General features: G+C 40.8%; 1 protein-coding gene across 1 annotated transcript in view; it reads right to left on the bottom strand.

The window, feature by feature from the left end:
* Nucleotides 1-2,750: 2,750 nt before the first annotated feature.
* OPHN1 (oligophrenin 1) overlaps nucleotides 2,751-12,896 on the bottom strand; it is a 463,303-nt gene continuing 453,157 nt past the window's right edge. The window contains exon 20 of the mRNA XM_021679709.2: nucleotides 2,751-3,166. Within this exon, the coding sequence (XP_021535384.1) occupies nucleotides 2,751-3,166 (416 nt within the window). The remainder of the gene's footprint in view (nucleotides 3,167-12,896) is intronic.

Below are 12,896 nucleotides of genomic sequence, written 5' to 3'. Positions count from 1 at the left end.
AGTCAGTCAGTCAAAGACAAGTACCATATGATTTCACTCATTATGTGGAATTTAAGAAACAAAACAGATGAACATATGGGGAAACAGAGAGGCAAACCATAAAACAGACTCTGAACTATAGAGGACAAATTGAGGGTTGCTGCAGGGCAGGTGTGTGGGGGGATGGGCTAAATGGGTGATGGATATTACGGAGGGCACTTGTGATGAGCACTGGGTGTTATATTTAAGTGATGAATCACTAAATGCTACTCCTAAAATGAATGTTACACTGTATGTTAACTAACTGGAATTTAAATAAAAACTTGAAAAAAAAAAAAAAACAGCAAAGAGGCAGAAGTTTGGCTGATTTTCCACCAAGGCCAGAACCACTACCTCAGTTATGTTTTCTGTGGCTAAGGCTGGAGGCATGGGGCTTTGAAAAATGCTGCATCACACCAGCCTGTTGCTGACTGTTTTAAGATAGAAAGCAAAAGCAGGCAATGATGTGGCCCAAACTTAGATAGGCTGGCTGATACTGGACAGTAAGATCAGTACTTACATTGACTGAAACTGTTAGTTGCTGCCAGAAGTCTGGAGCAGGACTGTGGAGGAAGGGGGAATGCCTCTGGAATTTAACTTTGCAGTAGATGATGGTTAGGGAGGGCTAAGTTACTGTGTATGCTAAACTTATAGGATCTGGCTGACCTCAAGACTTGGTAGCAGGCAAGACAAACTTCACTGTGATGAATATAACTTGAGTTACCCAACTCCCTAACAGATTGATGTGAAGGTCAACACATGACTTATAAATTGAAGCTGTATCTACATAGAAGTCTGGTCTTAATTGGCTATTCCCTTGAATAGGCAAATCTTAGGAAGGGGAAGGGCAGAGAAAGGGAATTAATAACATATTTTGAATATTGATTACATGGCAGATATTTTGTTATTTTTTTAACCTTAGCAATAATTCTGTGGGATGAGCTGTTTCTCCTATTCATAGATATAGAAACCAAGGTGTGCAGATCTTAAATAACTTAACTATTAATTAATCATACAGACAGATGCATCACTGGGTCAAGCCAAAGAATTCACAGAGTCAGGTACTTAGTGGAAATCTTATCAGACTCCCATAGAATAGCTTTCACTGAATTGTGCTCTGAGACAATGCAATCAGCCAATATTGAGGTTTTTATACGCAACAGTCCTTGAGAGAAAATGTTTCTTAGAAATATTCTCTGGCTTCAAAAATGGATGAGTTGTGCTTTTTTGAACAGCTTACTTGTTGTTACCTTAAGAGCATGGATTTACATGACTATTAAGTTTTCTCTTTTCGTTTTCTGTAGAAAGTTTGGAGCCAAATCTGTGACACTGTTCCAGCAAGCGTGTAAGGCTTCACAGCAAACATTTTGTGTACTAACTCCATTCTTTCCATATCCCTACTATCCTACCTTTTTTCCCTCTCTTGACTTCATTTTTTTCTCACCTGTACTCTCTAGAATCTAAGGCAGAAGTCAGCAAGCATTTTCTGTAAAGTATCAGATAGTTAATATTTTAGGACTTGTAGGGCATAAGATCTCTGTTGCTACTACTTAATTCTGCTGTTTTAGTGTGAAAGTAGCTTTAGACAATGTGTAAATGAGGTGGTGTGTTTCTGTTGATGGGTACAGAAATTTTAATTTCATATAATTTTCATGAGTCATGACATATTATTTTTCTTTTGATATTTTTCAGTTAAGGCCATAGTTCGCTAAGCCTTGATATAAGCCTCAAGAGAGTAGGGACCTTGTATGTCTTATTCATTCTTATGTCCTTAATGCCTAGAATGGGGCCAGGCACACAACAAGTATTCAATAAATACTTGTTGAATAAATTATTCTTACTATTTTTAAGTTCCTGTATTTTCTATATTGTGAAAGCCTTAATTCCTTTCTGGAACAGGACAGGATAAAAAACAAGGCACATTTTTAGAAGGGTATCTAGCTAGAAAGTAAAAGAGCCACAATTTGGGTCTGAGCCTTTCTGATATCAAAGTCCATATTCTGTCCATTATATCATATTATCTTCATAGAATTATGTACCGCCCTCCAGATACCCTCTGGATTAGCCCCAACCTCCAAACATGAGTCTCTAATTAAATATACCAAAGTCAGCCACATCTTGAATTTGTAATTTAAAAAGTCCAGAGTTTTGCAGAAGTTGTGTCCCTTTGTCCCTATCTTGACTAATCTGAAAAGTGAGAATGAGAAACCATCAGTTCACCAATTTCAAAGCTTCTTATACAAAGGAAAAGTGATAGTTCTGCCTTATTGGAAATAACACAGGCTTTGTTACCTGCCAGACTTGATAAGATTGAGACCCCAGCTCTGCTAGTTAGTAACTGTGAACCTTTGGCAAGTCACTTAGCTCTAGGATCCCCAGTTTTCTAGTAGAAAAAAAAAAAACAGTAATACATTCTTCACAGTAAGGTTGTGAGGATCGAAAATAATTTGTCAGTACCTAGTACAGTGCCAGGGACACAGCAGATACTTAATGGCAACAGCAGCAATAATAATATTGATAAAAACATCATTATTATTAATTTATTCTACAGTGAGTGCTTACCTTGGGACAGTCAAGCATTGTTCTAAGCACTTGGGATATAGAGGTAAATAAAACAGGCCCCAAATCCCCGCCCTCATTAAAATGGTTTACACTCTAGTGATTATTGTGAGTGGCTTTTATGTTCTTACCCATCATTCCAATATTAGTGGTAGTAAATTGGGAACAGATCCCTACTTAAGTATCTCCAACCTCAGAAAGATCTTAGGGTGCAAAATAGTTGGTTTCAATTCTGATTCCAATTGGATTCCCAAGCACTTACCCTCCTTGTGGTGAGCCAGGGGTCGAGGAGCTGGTCTCTTTATGTGGAAAGAGGGGGCTTTGGTGGGCCCAGAGCCTGGCACAGGTCCATTGGTGGCCTTTGGTATGGCCTTGGTCCCTCCATCCTGCAGCCTAGACACCAGCTTCCCCACATCCACTTCAGGACAGGACTCCAACTTGCCATCTGAAACAGGCCTGCTACTTGGAGACTTCCTCCCAGTGTCAGCTTCTCCACTCCTCTGAATAGGCAGTTTGGGGTATTGTGGTAGCTTGGGGGGTTCCATACTGCTGGCGATAATACCATTGGGTGTTTGATGTTGGATTTCATCTAGGAAAAGGTGGTGCAAAGAGGGAAGATTAAAGCTAACTTCATTACCATTTCATTTTTATATATGTACACATAATATTGAAAAATTTTACACATTTTCAATGGAGCTATTATTGTGGAACTAATCACTGATATCTCGCAAAAGCAGTCTCTATCTAGCCCAATTCATGTGGAGTCACAGATCCCATAAAATAGGGAATTCAGTTCAAGACGGGAGTTTGATTTTCACCACCACAATTTAGTAAAACCAAGATGCTTTATTCAAAGGGATATGTAATTTAAAAGGGACTTAAGCGGGCGCCTGGGTGGCTCAGATGGTTAAGCGTCTGCCTTCGGCTCAGGTCATGATCCCAGGGTCCTGGGATCAAGTCCCACATCGGGCTCCCTGCTCAGCGGGGAGCCTGCTTCTCCCTCTGCCTCTCTCTCTCTCTGTCTCTTATGAATAAATAAAATCTTAAAAAAAAATAAATAAATAAATAAATAAAAGGGACTTAAGAGTCCCCAATTATAATTCTGTTCTTTTTAAAGAGACATCAGTTAATCCTTAACTATTTCTATTTCTCTCAAAAGTAATTTGTTAAAATCTCTCAAATTTAAAGTTAATAAACTTAACAGAATTTAACTTCATTCTCCATCCTCATAAAGAAACCTCCAACTAGCCATGTTCTTCCCTTAGCTTTTGTGGTCCACAATTTTCTGTGACAATAGGACCTACTTTTCAGTTGTTCTGAGTTTTACTTAAAGCTTTGAGACTCTTAGGAGAGCCAAGGATACTCTCCCTAGACACATTAACCCACACAAATACATGAAAAATTTTAAAAACTAAATTTAAGAGATTCATAGAGTCCCTTAAAGCTGTTAATCCTTGATTGAGAACTCCTGCTGTAAGGAAACTGTCACCTTTCTTCATAATAGAAAACCTAGATCAGAGTGTAGTGATTAAGAAAAGAGGTTCTGTTCGGCCAAATGAGACTTGAGAAACATGTTGAGCAGTTGTAATACATATATCTTGTTGGATCCTGATTTTTAAAAAATTGACGGAGAATTTAAATATTGTCTAGATAGTGATCTTAAGGAATTACTGTTTGTTTTGTTTTCTTTCAGGTATGATTACGGTATTGTAATTTTGGCTTTAAAGTCCTTATCTTTTAGAGATGTATACTGAAACATTTATGGATGAAATGACATACATGTGTCTTGGTTGGGGATGTGGGTAGGGGTACAGATGAAACACGAACGGACATAACGGGTGGTAAATGTTGAAGCTGGGTGATAGGCACATGGGGAGTACATTATACTGTTTTTTTTTTTTTTTTAACTTTGGTTTATGTTTGAAACTCTCCATAGTAAAATGTTAAAAGAAATGCAGGTTTTGGAGTCAGAGAGCCAGGTCTGAATCTCAGTTCCGCCTCTTATCAACTGTAGGACCTTGAGCAAATTCATAATCTCTCTATACGTCAAGTTTTCTCCTCAATAAAATGGGAATAATAATAGTACTTATTTCATGAGGTTGTAGTGAGGGTTACATGAGATGGTATACTTATTTCAGTGCCTGGGACATAATAAACACTCTGTAATTGTTAGTTATTACTTATGCTATTATGCTCTAACAGGGCAGTGAGGCAAGAGTTTTTATGTGGGAAGGAAGGGCTAAGTTTTGCTGTGAAGACTTTTTTCCCCAGAGAACTTTCTTCTCCTTGAGAACCTGTCACCAATCAGTGCTGCCACCATTATACGGATCAGGGCCAAAAGGATTCCCTCTATAGTTTCCCTACTCTGTAGCAAGGTAGGTACATAGCCCTGCTTTTATTAACCCTCCCACAATTGCCGTAAGACTAGAACATTCAAACAAAAATTTACCAAAGGCTCACAAATAATAGTAGGGGCATAAGCACAAAGGAGCCACGTAACTAGATCACGTGCTTCCAGGACATGCTTATGGCAGAGGCCACCTGTAAACCTCTCGCATTTAGGAGTAACCTGAAGCACATTTACCCTCTCAGAACAATGAAATGAACAGTGACATGAATTTCTTCTCGCACATGCTTTCGGCCCAACATCTCAGTTATATGTTTCTATTTGAATACTTTCTTCTAGTAGAAAGACCCTAGGAATTTTATCCCTGCTCTACTTTAGAAGACACCACAGGGGTTGGCTGTGCCTTCAGGCCATAACAGCATTGTTACCATCTCAATACATTTAGGGAGGTCCAATCTCATAAAGATGATCCACATACACAGTCTCAAAGAGGCCACTATCTTCCACATGGGGAAGGACCATTTCCTGACGCAAGGAAATAGGGGATGGAATGATAGCAGCAATGGGGACTCTGAACTAGACCCTACGCCAAGGGAAACTATTTCTAGGTTCTGGAATATGCTGAATTATTATTGACAAAATGAGAAAATGGTAATGATAATAATGACAATGATGATAATGGTAACAGATACCATTATTTGAGCACTTTATCTGTGCCAGGCCCTATTCTAAGTGCTTCACAAGGATTATCTCATCATTATCTTCAAAACTGCTCTATAAATTAGTGAACTCTTATTAGTCCCATTTTACAGATAAGGAATCTAAGACACTGAAACAAGCTCAGTGTCACAAAACTAATGTGGTAGAGCCAGTTTTCAAAGTCTGAAGTCTGTTTCCAGAGTCCACGCTTTCTGAAGAGAGAGTTTATCCCTCTGGTCAGGTAACAAGAGCTTAGTTATCATTCTCTTTCTTTAATCAGCCATCCATTTCCACAGGAAAACACATAGACCAGCTTCAGAAACTGCAGAAAACTGGGAATCAATCAGGATTGACAGGGAGGCCTCACAAATAGGCAAGTAGCCAACTGTGGGCCTCTCTTCTATGTGTGGGTAAGTGGTGGGGAGAAGCTTTGAGATGTAACATACTAGTGCAGCAGGAGAAAAATATCAATTATTATGATACAAGTAGAATCATACAAATAAGTGTTATGAGGAGGACAGTGCTAATTCTGTCTGGAGGGGCTGAAGAAGATCTTGTAAAAGAGGTAAGATTTGAACTGGGCCTTGAAGGATTACAACAGATTATAAAAAGTGGGAGGGGGGAGGAGCAAGACGGCAGAGGAGTAGGAGACATAAATTTGGTCTGGTCCCAGGAATTCAGCTAGATAGTGATCAAACCATTCTGAACACCTACAAACTCAACAGGAGATCGAAGAAAAGAATAGCAACAACTCCATGAACAGAAAAGCGACCACTTTCTGGAAGGTAGGACGTGCGGAGAAGTGAATCCGAGGCGATATTCGGGAGGATAGACGGCGGGGGAGGGGGCCTCCGTCAGCAGCTACTGGCAAGTGAAGAGCAGCAGAGCACAAAATTGTAAATTTTAAAAGTCGGCTTTGCTGAGGGATGTCGCTCCAGTGGCTAAGCGGGAGGTGGAACCCTCTCTGGGACAGTGTGGTCTCAGGACCCTCGGGGTCTCAGAAACACCAGGGGTGCCTGAGTGCGGCAGAGCTCCCAGGTATCGGAGCGGGGAAGCCGGCTGCAGAGGCAGAGCCGAGGAGCGGGCTCTCAGCTCGGGGTTGCCATAAACCGTGATCCGCAGCACAGTCGGGCCACTGCTCCTCAAGCAGGGACCCAACAAGCGGCAGATCCGAGTAGACTCCCCTTCCTCCCCCCGGGGAGGAGCGGCGCGGGAGCGCACCTCAGGGATCTGCTGGGTTTGGAGACTCCACACGGGGTCGGGTGCCAGAGATAGAAATGCTCGGTCACAGGCCGGGTAAGCAGGGAGTGCAGCCGGAGACCGGAGAGGCACGAGTGACTGACTGCTTTTCTCTGGGGGCGCAGTGAGGATTGGGGCCCCGAGCTCTCGTCTCCTCTGGGGCGGAGATTGGGAGGCTGCCATTTTCACTCTCATCCTCCAAAGCTGTACGGAAAGCTTGCAGGGAACAAAAACTCCCGAGAGCAAACCCGAGCAGATTACTTAGCCTGGCCCCCAACAAGGGCAGGGCAATTCTGCCTCCGACAGAGACATTTGAGAACCACTGCAACAGGCTCCACCCCCAGAAGATCAGGAGGAACAGCCAGACAAGACCAAGTTTACCGATCAATGAGAACTGCCGAACTCCAGCACTAGGGGAATACTACACATAGAATCCAAGGCTTTTTTCCCATGATTCTTTAGCCTTTCAGAATTAATTTTTAAAATTTTCTTTTTCTTTTTTTTTGATTTTTTTCTTTTTCCCCTTTTCAATCAACATCTTATCAATCCCCCTTTTTTTTGTAATATTTAATTTTATTATACTATGTTAGTCACCATACAATACATCATTAGTTTTTGATGTAGTGATCCACGATCCATTGTTTTCATATACCACCCAGTGCTCCATGCAGTACGTGCCCTCCTTAATACCCATCACCGGGCTAACCAATCCCCCCTCCCCCCTCCCCTCTAGAACCCTGTTTGTTTCTCAGGTCCATAGTCTCTCATGGTTCATCTCTCCCTCCAATTCCCCCAGCCCATTTTTCCCTTCCTTGTCCTAATGTCCTCCATGTTATTCCTCATGTTCCACAAATAAGTGAAACCATATGATAATTGACTTTCTCTGCTTGACTTATTTCACTTAGCATAATCTTCTCCAGTCCCATCCATGTTGATGTAAAAGTTGGGTATTCATCTTTTCTGATGGCTGAGTCATATTCCATTGTATATATGGACCACATCTTCTTTATCCATTCATCTGTTGAAGGGCATCTCGGCTCTTTCCACTGTTTGGCTATTGCGGACATTGCTGCTATGAATATTGGGGTGCATATGGCCCTTCTTTTCACTACATCTGTGTCTTTGGGGTAAATACCCAGGAGTGCAATTGCTGCATCATAGGGTAGCTCTATTTTTAAATTTTTGAGGCACCTCCACACTGTTGTCCAAAGTGGCTGTACCAACTTGCATTCCCACCAACAGTGTAAGAGGGTTCCCCTTTCTCCACAACCTCTCCAACATTTGTTGTTTCTTTCCCTGTCCCTTTTGGCCATTCTAACTGATGTAAGGTCGTATCTCAATGTGGTTTTGATATGGATTTCCCTGATGGCTGATCATGATGAACATTTGTTCATGTATCTGTTAGCCATTTGTATGTCTTCTTCAGAGAAGTGTCTGTTCATCTCTTCTGCCCACTTTTTGACTTGATTATTTGTTTTTTGGGTGTTGAGTTTGAGAAGTTCTTTATAGATTTTGGATACCAGCCCTTTATCTGTAGTGTCATTTGCAAATATCTTCTCCCATTCTGTGGGTTGCCTCTTTGTTTTGTTGACTGTTTCCTTTGCTGTGCAGAAGCTTTTTCTCTTGATGAAGTTCCAAAAGTTCATTTTTGCTTTTGTTTCACTAGCGTTTGGAGATGTATCTTGAAAGAAGTTGCTGTGGCCGATGTCAAAGAGGTTACTGCCTATGTTCTCCTCTAGGATTTTTTTTTTTTAAAGATTTTTATTTTTATTTCTTTGACAGAGAGAGAGATAGTGAGAGCAGGAACACAAGCAGGGGGAGTGGGAGAGGGAGAAGCAGGCTTCCTGCCGAGCAGGGAGCCCAATGCGGGACTCGATCCCAGGACCATGGGATCATGACCCAAGCCGAAGGCAGACGCTCAACGACTGAGCCACCCAGGCGCCCTCTCCTCTAGGATTTTGATGGATTCCTTTCTCACACTGAGGTCTTTCATCCACTTTGAGTTTATCTTTGTGAGTGGTGTTAGAGAATGGTCGAGTTTCATTCTTCTGCATGTGGCTGTCCAATTTTCCCAGCACCATTTATTGAAGAGATGCTCTTTTTTCCATTGCATGTTTTTTCCTGCTTTGTCAAAGATTATTTGACCATAGAGTTGAGGGTCCATATCTGGGTTCTCTATTCTGTTCCATTGGTCTGTATGTCTGTTGTTGTGCCAGTACCATGCTGTCTTGGTGATCACTGATTTGTAATATAGCTTGAAATTGGGCAACGTGATGTCCCCAGCTTTTTCTTTTTCAACATCTCCTTGGCGATTTGGGGTCTTTTCTGATTCCATACAAATTTTAGGATTGTTCGTTCGTTCCAGCACTTTGAAAAATGTCATTGGAATTTTGATCGGGATGGCACTGCAGGTATAGATTGCTCTGGGTAGCATAGACATTTTAACAATGTTTATTCTTCCAATCCATGAGCATGGAATATTTTCCCATCTTTTTGTGTCTTCTTCAATTTCTTTCATGAGTGTTTTGTAATTCCTAGAGTATAGATCCTTTACCTCTTTGGTTAGGTTTATTCCGAGGTATCATACGGTTTTTGGTGCTATTGTAAATGGAATCGTTTCTTTAATTTCTCTTTCTACAATTGCGTTGTTAGTGTATAAGAAAGCAACTGATTTCTGTGCATTGATTTTGTATCCTGCCACAATACTGAATTGCTGGATGAGTTCTAGTAATTTGGGGGTGGAGTCTTTTGGGTTTTTCACATAAATTATCATGTCATCTGCGAAAAGAGAGAGTTTGACTTCTTCTTTGCCAATTTGAATACCTTTTATTTCTTTTTGTTGTCTGATTGCGTTGCTGTTGCTAGGACTTCTAGTACTGTGTTGAACAACAGTGGTGAGAGGGGGCACCCTTGACGTATTCCTGATCTTAAGGGAAAGGCTCTCAACTTTTCCCCATTAAGGATGATATTTGCTGTGGGTTTTTCATAGATGGATTTTATAAGCTTGAGGAATGTTCCCTCTATCCCCATACTCTGGAGAGTTTTAATCAGGAAAGGATGTTGTATTTTGTCAAATGCTTTTTCTGCATCAATTGAGAGGACCATATGGTTCTTCTTCCTCCTCTTATTAATGTGTTCTATCACACTGATTGATTTGCGAATGTTGAACCAGCCTTGCATCCCGGGGATAAATCCCACTTGGTCGTGGTGGATGATCATTTTAATGTATTGTTGGATCCTATTAGCTAGGATTTTGTTGAGGATTTTGGAGTCTATATTCATCAGGGATATCAGTCTGAAATTCTCCTTTTTGATGGGGTCTTTGCCTGGTTTGGGGATTAAGGTAATGCTGGCCTCATAGAATGAGTTTGGAAGTTTTCCTTCTGTTTCTGTTTTTTGAAACACCTTCAGTAGAATAGGTATTATTTCTTCTTTGAATGTTTGGTAGAATTGCCCAGGGAATCCATCGGGCCCTGGACTCTTGTTTTTTGGGAGGTTTTTGATCACTGCTTCAATCTCGTTACTGGTTATTGGCCTCTTCAGGTTGTCAATTTCTTCCTGTTTCAGCCTTGGCAGCTTATAGGTTTCCAGGAAGGCCTCCATTTCATTCAGATTGCTCAGTTTATTGGCATATAGTTGTTGATAATAATTTCTAATAATTGTTTCTATTTCCTTGGTGTTAGTCGTGATCTCTCCCCTTTCATTCATCATTTTATTAATTTGGGTCCTTTATCTATTCTTTTGGATAAGTCTGGCCAGTGGTTTATCAATCTTATTAATTCTTTCAAAGAACCAACTTCTAGTTTCGTTGATCTGATCTACTGTGCTTCTGGTTTCTAATTCATTGATCTCTGCTCTAATTTTAATTATTTCTCTTCTAATGCATGGCTTAGGCATCATTTGTTGCTTTTTCTCTAGTTCTTTAAGGTGTAGAGTTAGTTGGTGAATTTGGGATTTTTTTGTTTTTTTTGAGTGAGGCTTGGATAGCTATGTATTTCCCCCTTAGGACCACCTTTGCAGTATCCCATAGGTTTTGGACTGATGTGTTTTCATTCTCATTGATTTCCATGAATTCTTTAAGTTCTTCTTTGATTTCTTGGTTGACCCAAACATTCTTGAGCAGAATGGTCTTTAGCTTCCAAGTGTTTGAATTTCTGCCAAATTTTTTCTTGTGATTGAGTTCCAGTTTTAGAGCATTGTGGTCTGAGAATATGCAGGGAATAATCTCAATCTTTTGGTATCGGTTGAGACCTGATTTGTGACCCAGTATATGGTCTATTGTAGAGAAAGTTCCATGTGAGCTCGAGAAGAATGAGTATTCTGTTGTTTTAGGGTGGAATGTTCTGTAAATATCTATGAGGTCCATCTGGTCCAATGTATCATTCAAAGCTCTTGTTTCCTTGTTGATTTTCTGCTTAGATGATCTGTCCATTGCTGAGAGTGGAGTATTGAGGTCTCCTACAATTAACGTATTGTTATCAATATGACTCTTTATTTTGGTTAACAGTTGGCTTATGTAGATGGCTGCTCCCATGTTGGGGGCATAGATATTTACAATTGTTAGATCTTCTTGTTGGATAGACCCTTTAAGAATGATATAGTGTCCTTATGTGTCTCTTATTACAGACTTTAGTTTAAAATCTAATTTGTCTGATATAAAAATTGCTACCCCAGCTTTCTTTTGAGGTCCACTGGCATGGAAGATAGATCTCCATCCCTTCACTTTCAGTCTGGATGTATCTTTAGGTTTAAAATGAGTCTCTTGTAGACAGCATATGGATGGGTCCTGTCTTTTTATCCAATCTGGAACCCTGTGCCGTTTTATGGGAGCGTTTAGGCCATTCACGTTGAGAGTGATTATTGAAAGATATGAATTAATTGTCATCATGTTGCCTGTGAAGACGTTGTTTTTATATTGTCCCTGTAAATTTCTGTTGTAGATCACTCTTGGGGTCTTTCTCCTTTTATAGAACCCCCCTTAATATTTCTTGCAGGGCCGGCTTAGCGGTCACATATTCTTTCAACTTCCACTGGTCGTGGAAGCTCTGCATCTCTCCATCCATTCTAAATGAAAGCCTTGTCAGATAAAGTATTCTTGGCTGCATGTTCTTCTCATTTAGTACCCTGAATATGTCTTGCCAGGCCTTTCTGGCTTGCCAGGTCTCTGTGGATAGGTCTGATGTTATTCTGATGTTCCTCCCTCTGTTTGTAAGGAATCTTTTCCCCCTAACTGCCCTTAAGATGGTTTCCTTGGTTCTAAGATTTGCAAGTTTTACTATTACATGCCAGGGTGTTGGCCTGTTTTCCTTGATCTTAGGAGGGGTCCTCTCTGCCTCTAGGACTCGAATGTTTGTTTCATTCCCCAGATTAGGGAAGTTCTCAGCTACGATTTGCTCAAATACATCTTCTAGTCCTCTCTCTCTCTCCACTCCCTCCGGGATTCCAATTATTCTGACATTGGAATGCCTCAAGGTGTCACTTATTTCTCTGATTCTATTTTCATGGATTCTGAGTTGTTTTTCCCTGGCCTCCTCTTTTCCCTTTTTATCTATTATACTGTCTTCCAGATCGCTTATTCTCTCTTCTGTCTCAGTTACCCTAGCTGTTAGATTATCTAGATTGGATTGGATCTCATTGACAGCATTTTTAAGTTCTGCCATTCACCTTTTATTTCTGCCCTTAGAGACTCTATGTTGCCATTAATTGATTTCTCCATTCTAGCCATTGTCTTCACAATTGCTAGCCTGAATTCCATCTCTGACATCTTGGTTATGTCTGCATCCATTTGTAAATCTGCAGCGTAAGTCATAATCTCTGAGTCTTTTCTGTTTTGGGGGCTCCTCCTCCTAGTCATTCTGTTGATGGGTGTTTGAGGGAATGTATAGAGTACAAATTATTGACCACAACCCAAGCAAGATGCCCCTGTTTTCTTGGGACCTTAGGGTTGCTGGCCTCTTGTTTTCCCAGCCTGTCTTCTGCGGGAGGGGCCTGCCGCACTGTTACTCAGGCAACCCTGTTTGGGCGGAGTTGCCCT

The sequence above is a fragment of the Neomonachus schauinslandi genome, chromosome X (assembly GCF_002201575.2).
Source record: "Neomonachus schauinslandi chromosome X, ASM220157v2, whole genome shotgun sequence".
Classification (NCBI taxonomy): domain Eukaryota; kingdom Metazoa; phylum Chordata; class Mammalia; order Carnivora; family Phocidae; genus Neomonachus; species Neomonachus schauinslandi.
Note: the sequence above shows the minus strand (reverse complement) of the source record. Positions and strands in the feature narration are given on the sequence as shown.